At 44.8% G+C, this 17,848-nt stretch overlaps 1 protein-coding gene and 1 long non-coding RNA gene across 10 annotated transcripts in view; one reads left to right on the forward strand and one right to left on the reverse strand.

Moving 5' to 3' along the window:
• The window catches only part of Asap1 (ArfGAP with SH3 domain, ankyrin repeat and PH domain1), a 296,102-nt gene that overhangs the window by 227,163 nt on the left and 51,091 nt on the right, over positions 1 to 17,848 (reverse strand). For 5 of the 9 annotated variants that reach the window (XM_006520395.2, XM_006520394.2, XM_006520393.2 and 2 more), the window contains exon 1: positions 12,162 to 12,378. The exons of the other annotated variants lie outside the window; for them this stretch is intronic. In XM_006520395.2, coding sequence (XP_006520458.1) covers positions 12,162 to 12,363 — 202 coding nt within the window. In that variant the 5' untranslated portion in view covers positions 12,364 to 12,378. Of the gene's footprint in view, positions 1 to 12,161; positions 12,379 to 17,848 lie in introns of those variants that run through there. 9 annotated transcript variants of the gene reach the window in all.
• 1700010G06Rik lies at positions 116 to 7,868 on the forward strand. Its single transcript, XR_003951590.1, has 2 exons — positions 116 to 531; positions 956 to 7,868. It is a non-coding gene; the product is annotated as an RIKEN cDNA 1700010G06 gene (long non-coding RNA).

Genomic DNA, 17,848 nt, shown 5'->3' on the forward strand with positions numbered 1-17,848 from the left:
GGGAATCTTGGACCCCTAACTGCCTCCCATGAAAGTAGAAGACAGGGACCCTCATGGAGGAGGCTGAGTTCATGGATGAGGACTTGCTCTCTGCATAGGAAAAAATGGGTTAAAATGTGTGCTGTTTCTCTTCCTGGCTTGACCGAATTGGGTGTGCACTGTGCCTCCACTGCGGTTCCTACCAGTGCTCTCCAAGGCAGGGAAGTGTCTCCGCCTACTACAGGAAGAACTTGCTAAGGGAATGAGCATAAAGAAACACATCCCTGGCAAACTGACCTTTTAAAAAAAACTAGTGAATAAAGAGGTTAAACATAAACAAGAGTACTTTCTCTCCTCAGTACTTTAAAAGTTTGGTTTGGGAGACATGGAGGGTTTAGCTCTCAGGGAGAAAATAAGGCAGGAGGAGACTGGCAGCTGACCACCCCACAAGGGCAGGCTCACTGGTTGCCAGGGCTGCAAGATGTAGCATTTGGAGAATGAACATTCCAGAAGAGAATCCTAGCTCATTTCTCACAGCATCTGGAAAATTCTGTAAGTTGGAACAAATATGACCCTCACTAGCTTGGCCTAATTAAGCTCCCTGCGCCTCAGAAATCCCATGCTCCCCTATAAAGTACTGAGAGCAAATCAGCGAGAAAAATCAGTGAGCACTGGGGCTTCCCTCTGAAAGGATTTGTCTTCCTCAGGGCTGTGAGCCAGTCTGGTCCCACCCCCCACACCCCAGTTGTCATCTAGTACCTGCCCTGTCTACTGAGCTGGCAGCACTCCTCTGTGTGTGTGACATAAACAGTAAAAATGAACTGTTGTTCAGAGCCTAGACTTAGCTAATAAGTGTGTCTGTTCCCAGAGACCCTGAATTCCACAGCTTTCTCTCCTAATTCAGATACCTTGGGTTTGGGTGGCATGAGTTTATCAAATAAGAGGGTAAGGCGTGTCAAAAATGACCACCACACAGAGCCCTCCCAGCTCCAGCCGGTTTGCTCCCACACCTGGCTCTGCAGATGAACGAGTCAAGATTATTCCAAGCTCAGCAGTGGTAAACAGCCAGGGATTTCTTTCTGAATTCACCGGAGAGCCCAAACTGCCGCCACCAATTGCTGTTTCAGTTTCCTCCGAAGATTATGTTATGTATCTGCCCCTCCCCTGCCTCCTCCAGCCAAGAGGGGACTATATGAACAATGAGATATTGTGCTCTGGTAAGCATATACCTCCTTAGACTGGTCTGCAATTAGAATTTCAAAGCTTCGCACCTCAACCCACCATCTCTGGGGTTCATGGACCATAATCCTCTTTAAATTTGAAACCATGCCCTGGTGCAAAACCATCTGCACCTCCCTTTTTCTCAAATACCCCGAACGCCATTCCTGGATATCTAAAAGCAAATAGAGTCTGGCGTGGGCAAAGCTGAAAGGCTGGGTTTCTTTACAGGGAACTACCCAGAAATACACACTTATCCTCTCCAAAGCCAGAAAAAGACACGTGCACACAGACTCGAGCTTCTGTGAACCCGGCTTATATAAAGCAAGCGCCGTCTACGCTGTCGTCATTATAATCCCCCTCAAAGACTGTTTATTACCCTAGGCCTCTCTCATTCTGCTAAGCACTGTCCAGAGCAGCAAGCTACTCAGCCTGCAAGGATGCTTTGTGTCCTGGAAGTGAAGCACCAAGAACAGGACAAGCTTGTTCCTATGGACACCATTAGCACTGCTGACCACCGTCACCTGGGAATTGACTCCGAGTCATATTTCTACTCACAAGGCTCGCTCTCCCATCTACTTTGGAACCAAAGAAGCTTGCTTGCAAGAGGACTGACAGCGATCCAAACCTAGGGAGTGGGAGGTGAGCAGCCAAAGGTGCTCTCTAAGCCTGGAACCCCATTGCTGCTCTGAGCCACAACTTCAGCCAACCACCGCACTCATCCAATCTCTCCTGGAACCAGCAAAGGCAAAATGCTTCAAGTTCCTGGAACTCGAGTTTCTCCACTCTGTCCCTGGCCTTGTTTTCTCGTGTGTCAAATTAGGGTAATCAGATTGTTAGAAGAAATGGGAAAAGATTCGGCTAAAGGTGTTGACACAGAGTGAATTCTCTTTGAACATTTCTTGTGTGAAGCGTGGCTATAAATGCATCGCCTGTCATCCTACAACTCAGATATCTCTAAATTAGTTACCTGGATACCTGGATGATGGAAGGAGGTGAGGGGAAGGAAGGACTACTCTATAACCTCCAGAATCTGGGATCTCAGATGTAGGAGTAAGTAGTGTTTGGAAGATTTGCTTACTCTTGTAAGAGGACAGACCCCATAGTGATCAGTCTGGATTTTGGAAATTAAGTGAACAAGAATGCCAAGTAGGATCAATTCCAGTCAGGATCAGAAACAAATCACTGAGGCCCACCATGAGATGGTCCAGAGAGTTAAGGCCTTGCCACCAACTCTGACAACCTGGGTTCAATCCATGGAACCCATGGTAAGAGGAGAGAACAGCATCCTCAAACTGTCCTCTGACCACATACACACATGGCACATACGTACCTAGACACAGACACACACACACACATACACACACACACACACACACATACACACACACACACACACACATACACACACACACATACACACACACACACACACACACACACACACACACAAGTGAGTTCTTAGAACCAAAGCTCTTATAAAGAAGGATGTTTTAAGCTGGGTAACTTCTAATGATCCCATTCCCAGAAAGGAGCGTTGATTTATGTAAGAGTGGATTTTCAAATGCAAATGACATGGGCTCACATCGCTGCCACATATCAGCTATCGGACCTTATTAAAGTGATTTACTTCTCTGAGTTTTGGGACAGACACACACACACACATACACACAGGACACAACACAATGATAGGGTCCATCTACAAGAATGAACAAGCTAAGAAATATAAAGTACTTAACAGGGCCTAAGACATCCTAAGTCGGGCCGGGCGTGGTGGCGCATGCCTTTAATCCCAGCACTTGGGAGGCAGAGGCAGGTGGATTTCTGAGTTCGAGGCCAGCCTGGTCTACAGAGTGAGTTCCAGGACAGCCAGGGCTACACAGAGAAACCCTGTCTCGAAAAACCAAAAAAAAAAAAAAGACATCCTAAGTCGAAGCCATATTTCCAATATTATAATGGGAACTTGAAACCTGTATATGGAGATAGAAATTCTGATATTTCTAGCTTATGTTCCCCTTTTGAACCCTCATGGCAAATTCGTATGTAAGTTTTAATTATCTAATGTTTACCACAGAGAAAACCAAGACTGGAGGACAGGCCAGGACCCTTCTACCCGAGCGCCTATCCTTAGCCAGTCACTGCACTAGTGGTATGCACACACTGACTGAAACCACCACTTAGTCCTGAGGTGCAGCCACCACAGCAACAGGAGTGGCAACACAATGAAATCAAACTGCAAGTTTTTACGCTTGAGCCTGAAAGGCCTGCAAAATTGGTCTCTTTTGCTGTATGGAGCTAGATAGTGATGCTATCCTGGATACTGTATTTCCCATCACAGGTAACCAAGGAAACCTTATGCATTTCACTTGTTAACTCATAGATTTGTTTTCTATCAGCTTCTACAGGAAGGGAAAGTCCTTCCCGGGCAGCAGTGATGTATCTGACTCTATGTGTTATTCCATTAGGCTCGTGTTACCACACTCTCCTCGAAAGAAAGGCGGTTTTTTCCATGTTCTTTGTACGAGTGTTTCCCAAGTGCACTTATACAATTTCATGTAATATATTCTTAAAGCCTGTTCTGGTCCTGATTGTGCTTAATTTAATTTAAATATGTCACATAAAACCACTAGAGTGTTCTCAGTAAGAGCGGAACATGGTTTGTTTGGAGACACAAAAACCCTTCTATTCTACCTTTCTGTTTCCTACTGTTCTCTGTAAAGGAATTAGGAAAGAAAAGGCGTGCAGAATACTGGGAACCCAAAGCTCAAAGCATGAGTATCAAGTGAATGAACTGGCGAATATACTTCTGTCCTGTAAAAGAGGAGTTATAGTTAATAATTACAATCATAGTATGCACCTTGGGCTGCAGTCATGATCTCATTTACCATGGCAATTATAAACTGTGGGCATGAAACTATCCCCTACTTACCTGCAGGGGACTCTGAAGCTCAAAGGTCACCCTGATAGGTCATGAAGCAGACCAGTGTAATGCCCAGGCCCTGGTGGTCAGCCAGTATTTCGCAAGCTCAACAGACTGATCAGAGACAGTGAAAGGTCCCAGAGCCCCAGGAAAACTCTCCTGCCACAGTTCACATGGTTTCCCTCATCTGTGAGTCCAGTTTCGAATACAAGCTTGACTGGTCTTGAAAGCAGCCAGTCCCCTGTCTCTATTGATTAGGGATTAATCTGCACATGAATATTCTCAATAACAGCCAGATCCCTCTGTCATAAAACACAAAGCCATACCAGCTCAGTTCCAGCAGACTTCAGATTCAAGTACACTGTGAACTTTCCACAGTGACAAGTAAGTAGCTCTATTAATGTTAGGGCTTGGCAGAGAACTCAGATCTTCCTATTGAGTTTCCTACACTACCAAGTTCCAGATTGTTAATTCCCAGGGGGCTCCAAGGGAGCCTTGTCTATCTCTGTCTCACCTATATCCCTCAGGAATTAAAGGAAGAACAGAGGGTCTGGTGTGACTCCAAACCCTGCAGGCCTCTCTATCCCTACAGAAGGTCCCTGCAGGCTGCCCATAAATGTGTCCTGAGCTGTACTGGTTCTTTTTTTTTTTTTTTTTTTTAATGAGATACATCATTTCCAATATAAGCAAAACAACATCCAGAGAAGAAAAATTGTGGTGTTTTACAGGATTCCTAAAATCCAACACTCTATAGAAGTCTGGGATCTTACATCTTTAGTTTGCTTCTGCATAAGAAAACATGTCCTTGAAAAATGGTGAACTATTTATATGATATCCAGGTTTCTCCTCATCATGGATGAACTGGTCTGGCTTTAAATTTACCAGATGGCACTTAATCATGCCCATGGCTGTGCTATCTCAAGGTAAAATATACATCATTTATGGCCCCCTTCCCTGGCCTCTTTTCAAATATTTTTATTTCTCCAGTTACTCTGTAAGAGTCCTTAGGAAGGCAGAAGTGGGAAAGCCATGCAGACTTGGAGCACAGATGCTTAGACATCATTACCTGAAGGGATAGAAGGATGAGTGACAGGAGGGGAAGGAAGACGAAAATGTTGCTAAGGGAGAAGACTTAGGTCAGGAGCACTGGATTGAGTGAAGTTGCCTCTAGTATCTATCATCACACAAACAGGCGCCAGAGACGATGCACGGAGTAATATGCTTTCTAATACTTTCATTTTCCAGACAAGGAAAATGATTTCCAAGTAGGCAGGTGTGTGGGAACTCTGAGGACCAGATGTCCTGCCTCCCAAGAGTTTTCTACTTCTCCATCTTTCCTGGTTCCATGTCTAAGGAAGGAGCAAAGAGCCCGTGATGAGAAGCTCCCATCTCTCCTGCTGAATGTTGATCTTAGCATCAAAGTACCAAGGAACGGCTAGAAGCATGGGTCTGCTCTTAATAACTATAATGAGGGGTCATAACTCAGGGGTAGGCTCTCTTACTATGTGTAAGGCTTTGAATCTAAGAAACATAGCTGGGTAGTGATGGTGCATGCCTTTAATCCCAGCACTTGGGTGAGGGAGGGGGCAGAGGTAGGCAAATCTCTGCGTTCCAGGTCAGTCTGGGCTACACAGAAAAACTGGTCTAAAAAAAACAAAACAAAACCAAAACCAAAAAAAAAAAACCCAAAAGAACAAAAAAACAAACAAACAAAAAAACCAACACACACACAAAAACACACAGAGTACCACTATATATATATGGCATACCACCATTGACTAACGCCTGTAATTTGAAACAGAACTCCAGTCTGCAACAGTCTTCACCTCCTGGTTCATTTTCTTCCCCAACTCATTAGCACTATCTCCCTTTTCTTTCCTGTTCCCCAAAGCCAATACCCACACCAACCCCTTCCTTCTCAGTTACCTTAACATGAGTAACCCATGATCTTTTCATAATCATACTGCCCCTTCTCTTATCCCAAGGGGACCCCTCCAACACAGAGTGCAGGCCACATTCCCCCTTTGCTCTTATGATAAGCACCAAGGGTAGCCATTTCCAAAGAAGGGATTATTGCCTTCCAGGTACCCCAAACATTTTCCAGTGGGAGTGGTGGAATTAGGCTGAATCCTAGAAGGCCCACATTTGTCTCACTGTCCCCAGGCCATAATCTTCCCATGGTGTGACCTGGATTCAGATCACCTGGGTGCCAGTGCAGCTGCTTGGTACCTCAGGCAGGCTATCTCATTCCAAATTGTTTAGCCTTTAGAGTGAGGATTATGACAAGACCTCTTTTGTAAGTGTGCTGAAAGGTTTAAACAAGATTATCCATGCAAGGCCCTAAAAGGCAGCTACTGTTTATCATTACTAAAATTCTAAACAGGCACTAAAAGTTTGATTGTGTAGGGCTTAAAAGCATACATAAGGCAGGAACCGTTAAGAGGATCCACGCACACAGAGACTAATAAGGAACTGGTCAAACACGCATTAAAAAGTCCATTTTAAAGTGTGACCAGGTAACGGTGACTTGCATTTCTAAGTGTCTGATACACCCAGAGCCCAGAGTATAAGGGGTGTGGGGGGTGTGGGGGGAATGTGTGTTTGTATGTTATATATGTTCTGTATGTGTGCATGATGTGTCTGACTGTGGGCACTCATGGAGTCTACCTTCACCTTCTACCTTAAGTCAAGGTCTCTCTTGTTTCTGTGTAGATGCTGCACGCTGCAGACTCACTGGACACTGAGATTTTTGGCAAGTCCATCCTCTTGTCTCTGCCTCCCATCTTGCCACAGGTGCACACTAACACATCCATCCAGCTTTTTGACCTGGGCTCTGGGATCTAAACTCAGGTTGCCAGGTACACAAGTCAAGCCCTTTTACCCACTGAGCCATTTCCCCGCCTGAGACCTATCATTGTAAGCTGTCTTTTATGAGTTGCTGCTTATCAGAAACCCAATTCAAGAAGAAACAACTTAGTAAATGGTAGCTCAGAGATGTTTGCCACACGGAAAGCCAGGGAGGCTGGCCCTTTCTCTTGGCCAAATGTTTTTTTCACCACCTTAGGCCTTTTTTTTCCCTCTATGGTTAAGACCGAAGATTAGGGCAGATACTTTCTGAGGTCGCTAGGGCCATAACATCCCATAACTCAGTAACAGCACTTGATAACTAAGCCTAAAGATCAGGAAGCTACGGCTGAGTTTCATGGGCTGCTGAGAAACCAAGAGCTGCTGGCAGGCAATCAGTCCTGGGCAGCAGGACCTTCTAAGAGATGCTCTTTATCATTCACTTTCTCGTTATGTTTTCCAGAAATGTGACTTTACCTGCAACATATATCTGAGCCCGCATAAAATGACCTGTATCATATCAGAATTTTAGCAGTCCACTCTTATGGAATATAGGGTATCACTTCATTTAAAAAGAAAAATTGCCCACTCACTGCAGAGTTTTCTTAGCATATGTTACTGGTTAGCAACATTCTCAAATGTGAACACTCCAAATCACACTAGGGAAGCTAATTAAATTAAAAAAAAAAAAAAAACCTTTCTAATTGTCAGTAAATCTTTTGAGAGATGCATCTAGCTTCTGTTCTGTTCCTTTTTGGGGGGGATAAGGTTTAATTTTTGAAAAGTTAATTTTTTTGTTCTGGTCTTACAGGTGTAGAAGCATCCTATATACTAATTTATAAAATTGCTGGGTATGAGGGAGCTGGTTTGTGGACACACGTGCAGGTGTGCACGGCATGATACAGAAGTGTTTGAGTGCATGCGTTTGTGGGGGGCAGAGATGTGCATAGAGGTCAGTGGTCAATCTTGAGCATGGTTCCTTGGGAACTCTCCACCTTAGGTTTGGAGACAGTCTATCAGAGGGACCTAGGGCTAGGCTTCATTGGGTGTGCCAGGGAGAATTAGCTACATACCCTCTAGCAGGCCTTTCTTTCTTCAATAACATGGCTCCAATTTGATTTTTCCACCTCTCTCAAGGCTACTGTGTACACATGCGTGCTATGCAGGACTGTGGGGAAAGTGCCTTAATAAAAACCCATGCTTCAGAGTGTTATTACCTAGAATATACAGATAATATCTGTTAGAAACAAACACCAAGAACAACTGACCATCAATATATGTGTTAATAAACTACTCTCAGAAGAAACAATATAAATGCCCAATATACACACACATATATTATATTATATATGATATATGATATATGATATATGATATATGATATATGATATATGATATATGATATATGATATATATCACACATGCTATATAATGTATTATATGTTATATGAATGTGTGTACATGTTATGTGTATGTGTGTATGTATATAATTCAACATCCTTACCCACCAGGGTAATGCAAACTAAAACTCTGGGCAATTCCATGCCACTCCAGCCTAAATGGTTATCATTGAGAAAACAGCCAATGTTGCTATGGGTGAGGTAAATAGAAACATATATGGATAGCTAGGAGTGTAACTGAGACAGTCACTATAGACACTGGTGTGGAGTTTTCTGGAAAGATTAAAGCTACAGCTACCATAAAGTCCAGCTGTACCACATGCCCAAAGGACTCTACAGCCTACCACAGAGATGCCTAGTCATCCATGTTCACAGATGCTCTAGGTCACAACAGCAGGGAAATGGAGCCAGTGTATATGAACGGTTGGATCATGAGAATGCGGTGTATAAACACAGGGAAACTTCGTGCAGCTGTAAAGACAAATGAAGCTATGACATTTGCGGGAAAGTGAAGAAGTTATTAAATCTGGAAGTATTAAATTAAGCAAAGTATCTCAGAGTAAGAAGGCCAAATATCCCATGTTCTCTCTCATAAGCAGAGTCTCACATTAAACGCTTGTATCTATGTACGTATATAGGTAGGTAGGTAGGTGGGTGTGAGTATGTGTATCGACTACGAAACTAGAAAGGGGACCCTGAAGGATGATTCAAGGGTATTGAGGAAGGGGGACAATGGCACACATGTGACATGAAAGCAGAAAGGAAGCTACTGAGGTGGGGGAATGCCATAAGAATACCTAAGCCTCTGTATGGAGGCCTTGGGATTCTACTGGGTTATTTTGAAGACACTCACTAAGGCCTGTTTTGTGGCGTTACAGAATTGCCGAAAAGACTGGTCTCAATTCACCATGCACGCACAGTACATTTTGTATGCACTTAAACTCCATCTCAGCAATTGCTTCAGAAAACCAACCTCCAAGGAGCCAATGAGCTCCCACTGAGCCGGCTTCTGAAGAAGCAAATGTATTTACCAGACCTTAGCACCACCGCTTAAGGGAGCGGAGGCAGGGCAGATTCCCAACACTACGGTAAGATGATTGCACTCAAAGACTTCTACACTTTAAAATCAATGTTGGCTCAACATCTTCAGTCGAATCAGGTCAGATCCCAGAAAAACAGCAGCAGTTTCCCCACGGCAGAAATAGGATCCCACCTCGCTTATTTGTTTAGCTGTTTACTTATGACTGCTGTGCTATTTATCAACCAGTGTGTTATTTATAATCCAGCAGCAGATTGATAGGGTATTAGTGGGTCAAGAGCAGCTTTTCCTTCCTTGCCGTCTCATGCTCTTTAGAATTCGACCCACAATGACATAAATAAGGATGAAATATCTGAAGAAAAAGATCTTTGCACACAGATCACCCTCCTCTGAGGTGATACATTAAAGTTCGTGCATATAGCAATGAGCTGATGCCCAAAGAGTGTGCTTCCTGGGTTAAAGTCCCTCCAGGGCTGGGGTTATGGGCAATTGGCTGAGAGAAGGAATTCTGATCAATCTTATTCATCCTACCTCCAGATCTTGGGTAGGATTTTTAATCTTTGCCTTTTAGGACTTAGCACACAGTCTCCTTTTCTAGAACACAGCAACCAGGAAGAAAATCCCACAGATCCCTGGGCAGCAAAAAGAGCAAAGCCTAGGGCTGCCATTGCAGATCTCCCCTCCAAGACCTGCAGACCCTTCAGGTCTCCCCAGTTCTCTCTTACTTGCCATGTGGTGGTGATCTCCATGACTTGATTTGGTGTTACAAAAGAGACGTCCTTCTGGATTTGTGAGTGTGTGTCTAGAGGGGCTCAAGTGAGGAGAGAAAGCCCACCCTGACCATGATGACACTAGTCCTTGGGCTAGCTTAGACAGAGCACAAAAGGAAAGGCTGACTGCGTACCAGCATCCATCACTCTCTGCTTCCTGGCTGTGGGTTCTATGTGATTTGCATGTGCCTTGGAGTCCCCAGCTCTGGAGAGATAAAGACAGGTTAGCTGGTGCTGGCTTCCAGGCAGCTGGAGACACACCTGGATCTGCTCTCCTTGTCTTGACACACACACACACACACACACACACACACACACACACACACCCCTCGCACCTTCACACCTGAGCCCAAGCTAATCCTCCCTCCCTTCCTTACATTGTTTTTGCCAGGGACAAAGTAACTAATACACTGACACATTTTGTATCCGAGTGGACACAGAATTCATTCTGGGAATAGCAAGAAGCTGCTAAAGTGAAAAAAGGAAACAAAAAAGTGATGCCCACAAACTAGAAATTTGCAGATACCTGACCCTCCATAAAGAAATTCTGAATACATGGGCATGCTCATGAGAACCCCCCATTCTACTTAACGTATACCGGTGTCAATGACCACAGGAAACAATGTCAAGTCTTTGTGATTTACAAAGAAGGGCTTGAGTTGTTAGGAAATGGTTAGGTAGGGTACCATGCTACATGTAGGTCTTCATAACCAAGAAAAACATGAAATAGATACAGAATAATTTCAGCATGGCTGCTGAGAGATTGCCTGGCATAGAACACAAGGCTTTCAGACGTGAATTCCTCATTGCTACAATGTGGCTAATGACACCTAGGCACACATTCGGTACTAAGAGGCATGTGTGGTAATTTTCACAGCAGTACTACACACACACACACACACACACACACACACACACACACCACAATTTTATAAAGGCTTAAAAAAGAAGAATCTGCAGCTTCAGAGGGCTGGGAAGTCAGCTTGGTTGGTAGTTCAATTCCCAGAATCCACATGAAAAAGCCAGACATGACGGCATGTGCATGTAACCCCAGCACTGAAGAGGCATAGACAGGAGACTCTCTGGGGCTCACTTGCCAGCCAGTCTAACTAAGCCCTTGTCTAAATCCCACCCCTTACACTGGCCTTACAAACCCCAAGCCAATGGGAATCCCTGTCTCAGAAAACAAGGTGGACTTCTAAGGTGTGACACCTGAGGTTTACCTCTGGCTTCCACAAACATGTATACACATATATACCCCCATACACAGAGCGGGAGGGAGGAGAAGAGGATGAGAGAGAGAGAGAGAGAGAGAGAGAGAGAGAGAGAGAGAGAGAGAGAGAGAGAGAGAGAGCGCATTCTAAAAACAGACCAAAGTATTGTAGCCAGAAAATAGCCCCATAGCCTGAGACACCACAGGACCTTGGTACCCTGACCTATCAGACTTCTGCCAAAGTTGACTTGATTTTAACACATGTCCATTTACAACACTGGTCAGCTACTATCAACTAGTCTTCAGCTGAGAGAAATTAAAACAGGAAAAATATTAATATACTTAGTCCATGTAGCAAGAAAAAGACTCTTTCCAGTGTCTCTCATTTTATCTTTTGCTCTGTCCTGCAAGGAGAGGCAGATCTGAGGGGCTAAGAAGCCTGCTCACCTTCACCCAGCTCCCAAGCACTTGCATCCATACTAGAAACTATTTCTGGCACCAAATTCAATTCTGCCCCAGCCATAGAACAACTGAAGCACAGAACTGATGATGTAGATTTCCTGCAGACCTGCAACAGACTGGATCTGGGCAGCCCAGTGAACTGTAGTGTTTAAACCCCAGATCTTCCCATTATGAACAGTAAAACTGGCAAATCAAAATCCCATAGAATACAGCCCACTCCCTCTTCAGAAGGCAAGAAGGCATTGGGTCAGAGCCATGCTTCCGCCCAGAGGTGCCCTATTGCTTTGCATAATCGCTTTTCGACAAGCTGGTCTACCTGTTGTGTTTAATGAGTGTGGGTTCCTGCTCCACTCATAAAGCTGGCGGAGCTCTTCGGCACTAGCTTCACGCTGGGGAAGCAGAGCAGACATGAAAGGCAGGATGAGCACAGTCGAAAGCCCATCCCTTACATGGTGTTGGAGCCTGACCTGGGGACTCAAAGGGAATTCAAAAGGAATGCAAAGCATGCATCTCGACATATTTTCATACAAAGAGGATAATAACTACACACGAATTAACCCATAGTAAGGTGGTGTAACTGTTTAGGGCATCCATCCACAAAGCCTTCAAGGTGACATGCAGGAGACAGTCGGCCATGAAGTGGCAAAGCCCCCTTCCAACATCTGCACCTCAGCCTAAGAACTCAAATCATGCCAGCTGCCTTGTCCCTTCCCCAACTGCAAATGTGCTTCCTTATTTCCTAACTGTTCAATGTACTGGCCTCAACAGACCTCAGGCAAAGTCAAGCACGGTTTATGGTTATTGACTTGTATTCGGTCTCAGGGACCATCCTTGGGCCATAATGCACTCTCGCTGATTAGCAATCTACTGGTTACTGCAGGAGCAGACCATGAATGAGAGGACCCTAGAGAGTCAGCTGAGAAGAGAGACCTCAAGGTACACGACTGTGACCATGAGTGGAAGAGCAGAAGAGGCAGGAGGAAAAGGATGGCAGGGAAGGAGGAAGAAGAGTGGAAAGTAGCAAACAAGGGAAGGAGAAAAAGAAAAGGGGAGTAGTGTCTTACTATACTATATTACTATAACAAGACATCACGACCAAGGCAACCTCCAAAAACCAAGCACTGAACCAAGCATGGGGTTGACGATTTCAGAGGGTTAGAGTCCATGATGGCAGAGAAAAGACATGGGGGCAGGGACATCTGAAAGCACACATCTTGTTCTAATGCAGGGAGCAGAGATCACACTGAGAATAGCAGGGATCTTGGAAACCTTAAAGCTCGCTCCCAGTGACACAGCTCCTCCAACAAGGCCACACCTCCTAATCCTTCTCAAACAGTTCTACCACCTAAGGACCAAGTATTCAGATGTGTGAGCTTATGAGAATCATTTTCATTCACAGCCTCATTCTAACCATCACAGGGAGGCAGAGACTGAGAGAAGGGGGAAAGCAAAGTGGGAGGTTAGGTCAGTCTTTGCCAAAAAGATTTTATAGATGCTGAACAACAACAAATAAATAGATAGATAGATAGATAGATAGATAGATAGATAGATAGATAGATAGATAAACAAACAGGGGCAGAGTCAGAAAGATCCTCCTGGCTGCCGACCATAGTTCAGCTTTTGGAATCCACAGTGGAAAGAATGAATCAACTTCAGAAAGTATTCCTCTGACCCCTGTACTTAGGCCGTGGCATGTGTGTGCACACATATGTACATGTACACACAAGTCGGGGGGGGGGAGGGGGAAGTGGTCCTACAGGCATTAGAGGAAAAGGAAGTACACTCCCATCACAGCCAACCTACCACTTCTCAGAGCTTTCCTCTGTTAAAATCCCTTTCATTCCTATGTCATCCTATAAATGCCAGAGCATGGTCCCCAATCAACAGATGAGAAAAATGAAGTGCAGAAAGGTTACATTGTTTCTGTCCTTAAAAGTATCAGTGATGTCATAGCCATGACAATTTTCTTCATCACTTGTACTCAACAATAGGTGGGAAGATTCTCATTTCTGCCCTACTTATCAGGCATGTGCCACCACACCCAACATCATGCACAAAGTTTTTTGAAAAAGGAATTATCATCAAGTAGGAATCTCATTCCTTTCCAGTCCTTCAGCCAGCAAACATGGGATCACAGATATAAGCATGACCCTTGACACTGGAGACAAGGCTGCACAGTTGGACTGGGCCAGGAAAGGTGTCGTCACCTGGGGGCATCATCCAGGACCACACAGGACAGCCCAAAGTGGACTCTGCATTACAGATGATTTCCCAGCCTTTATCTGAGCAATTCAGGCAAAGGCCGTTGATCAAATGAGGCTCAGTGAAGCCAAGAAATTGCAGTTGTTTCCTGTAGACTTTGCTAGACTAACACAGCATCTACCTACTTGCTACTTAAAGTAAAAGAAGAGAAAGAAGAAGAGGGGAAGGAGGAGGAGAGAAGAAGGAAGGGGAGGGGATGAAAGGAAACCTTATTCCCCACATTCACATTCAAACAGAAACAAAACACATAGTTACAAAGGTTTTCTAAGTGCCACTGGATAGGCTGGGCCAGGCTGCCATTTGGGATTCTGCTACTATCCCCATGAGCAGCACATGGAGACAAAGACAAAAACACTCACAACTAAGAACTCCTGCGAGTGTGCCTGTGTGTGCGTGCCCATGTATGCGTGCCCGTGCGTGAGCAACAAGCAGACCTTGTAGATTGTCTCTTTACTATAGCCAGCTCACTCTCCATTGCCTCACCCTGTGCAAGCCTCTCTTGCCTGTTGGTCTCAACACAACACGCTACAAGAGTACAAGCTAAGAGCTGGAAAAAGCCCGAGCAGGCAACGAGGCAGACCATGTGGCAAGGAAGGCCCTCTCTATCCTTCCAGGCCTCTGGCTCCTCAGTTTTTGCTTGGGTTGAGAGACACAGGACTGGAAGAAGAATATTCTCCACTGGGGCCAGGGATGCCCCCATTCGCCCTAACAGCTTCCCCGCCTCCTGCCCCCTCTCTTCCGGTAGCCAATTTCTTCTCAATCATTACTATTTTGAGTGTGCCATCTGTTTCCTGCTGGGACCCTGACTGATACGGGGAGGCAGTCCTATAAACAGACAATTATGGTATAATGTAGAACAATAAAAGACAATATCGCTCCTCAGCATCCTAAGAATGCCGGAGTCTTAATGGCTCGAGCTGTATGAGTACCAGCACTGACCTATCTCTGTTAACCTCTTTAAGTTTCAGTTGGTGTCTCTGAGAAACAAGCATACTGGGGTGCCTACATAATAGTGTATGGAGTGAGGAAAAAATGCCCACAGGGTATCTGGCACTGAGATGAGGCTTGTATCAGTGCTAGGACATACCCAGCAGGAAACCTGTCATTAACTATGCAGTTCCTTGACAGAGGGTGCCCCATACATGTCTGTCAAGTCATGCGAGTGCCAGGAAAACTAGGTACGAGGGACATGGAGAAAGAGACAGGGCAATAGGAGAGGGCACTAAGACCTAGGACCACCCAGAGCAGATGATGTCAAGCTGTCCTCAGAAGAAAGTACCTAGCTCTTGGCTCGTTCACAGTGCATAGCATTAGCTATGTGTACCATACACAGCGGGTACAAGTAAGTACACAGGGGACTGGAATGCACATCAGTGGGAGGTAGTGCACACAGGTCAGTATGGGACATTAAAGAGCCAAGGAGGAAGGATGAGGAGAGGCCAGAGGTTAGGCAAGACATCTAGGGGAGGTCTTGAATGTTGCTGCAAAGAAGCATGTCTCTGTTCTAAAGGAGTCATGTCAGTGGGCACAAACATGTTTGATGTGGAGATGGTTCAGCCTGGCTCTGACCAGGGAACAACATGAGTACAGTGGACATGTTCTGCACACCAAAGTCTATTGCCTCTGTTTCCCTCCGTTCTTCCAACACCCATGCCAACACACATAACAGCATGATCCAGACAACTCACTAGGCATAGGTCTTCCCATGAGTTATCTAAAATTATTAATAACTGATAAGCCTCCATATATATATATGTATGTATGTATGTATATGTATGTATATATGTATATATATATATATCCTGGCTGATGAGTAACTTTCATGTGTTGATAAGGGAAATCACTGGAGGGCCAAATTCTTTCAGGGTGATAATGCAGCTCTTCTTTCAGGAACTCTGAGAAGGAAAGGGGCTTCAAGAGGCTATAATTACCAATAGCTAGTGATTTGGTCCATCTTGCCTGTCCATCTATTCCTGAAAAAGACAACCTAAAGCAGGATGAATTTATTTGAGCTTGAGGTTTCAGAGGGCTCAATACATGGTCACGTGGCCCTGTGTTTTTGGGTAGAACATCATGGTAGAAAACTCATGTTTGATTCTCAGAATTCATTAAGTAGCCAAAAACTACTGTAACTCCAGTCCCAATGGATCCAATGTCCTCTTCTGATTTCTACATGCAGCAAGTATACACATACTTCATATACATACACACAGGCAAAGCACTTGTCTTTGTTAAGGTTTCTATTTCTGGAACGATGACCAAATACCATGACCAAAACTTGGGGAAGAAAGGGTTTGTTTAGCTTACACTTCTACAGTGTAGTCCATCACTGAAAAAGTCAGGACAAGAACGCAAGCCGGGCTGGAACCCTAAGGCAGGGGCTGATGTAGAGGCCATAGAGGGGCACTGATTATTGGCTTGTTTCAGGTCTACCAGCCCAGGGATGGTACCACCTATAAATGGACTGGGCCCTCCACTACCAATCAGTAATTAAGAAAATGCCCTACCGGTTTGTCTACAGCCCAATCTTACAGAGACATTTTCTCAGTTGAGGCTCCCTCCTGCTGGTGACTCTAGCTTGTGTCAAGTTGGCATAAAACTATCCAGCACAATGTTCAGATATATTAAATAAATAAATAAATAAATAACCTCTCTCTCACACACACACACACACACAGAGAGAGAGAGAGAGAGAGAGAGAGAGAGAGAGAGAGAGAGAGAGAGAGAGAGAAACACAGATACACACATGGGGAGAGAGAGACAGAGAGACAGAGAGACAGAGACAGAGACAGAGACAGAGACAAAGACAGAGAGAGATTAGAATGAATCACAGTGTACCCTGTTGGCCTTCCTTATAAAACTGGAGAACCATCTGGTATTTAAAAACAAAAACAAAAAAACTTCATATATTGGATGTTAGACATGGTGTCAGAAAAAAATACAGACTTGACACCCATAAAAAGTCTACTTCATTGTATTTGAGGAACAATGCCTGCCCTTTTCCTTCTGAGAGACATTCCCTGAACCCCATGACCTGGCTAATCCAAGAGGACTATGCTCCGCTGAGTGGCTCTGCCCCACTGACTCAACTTCTGATTCAACCGTCCTCCTGGGTGTGTGTACAAGAAAGATGCCACACCCAAAGCTGTCATACTCATTGTCCCTGAGGTCCAGAGACCAAACAAGACTAGCCAAGGAATCTGTTGTTATGCTTGCCCCACCCCTGTCCCCTAGGCATGGGCAGCCAGCCTATGTACAATAATATACTGGAGAGGTGGTCCCTCTTCTCAACTGAGCACCTATTTATTGGACACAAGTGTAAGACTGGATCCAACAAGAATGGTAGCCTGAGTCAAGTCTCTGAATTATGAGAACATATTTGGGAATTGATCCCAGGTAGACAACAGAGCAAGTAAGATGGGAAGAAAGCCATTCTTGGATGTATTAAAGAGCAGGATACAGAGATGGTAATCTGAGCTCACCACACTGGAGACCTTGGAGGATGCTATGAAGCACACCTCAGAGTAGAGCCTCTAGAGACAGGGAGGCTAGAGTGCTTTCTGTCCCACTCTAGTCCCCAGTTGGCTAAGGAAGGACTGCCCCTGGGCAGTTAGATCCATGAAGTTCTGACCTGGACCATGTGCAGTCTAAGGTCACCAAGAAGATCCCTTGGGGAAGAATAGCGGTTGAAGCCTTGGGTACAAGGAGCAATGTGAGCCCAGATGATCCAAGTTAAACGCC

Source organism: Mus musculus, chromosome 15, assembly GCF_000001635.26.
Source record: "Mus musculus strain C57BL/6J chromosome 15, GRCm38.p6 C57BL/6J".
In the NCBI taxonomy this organism is placed as follows: Eukaryota; Metazoa; Chordata; class Mammalia; order Rodentia; family Muridae; genus Mus; species Mus musculus.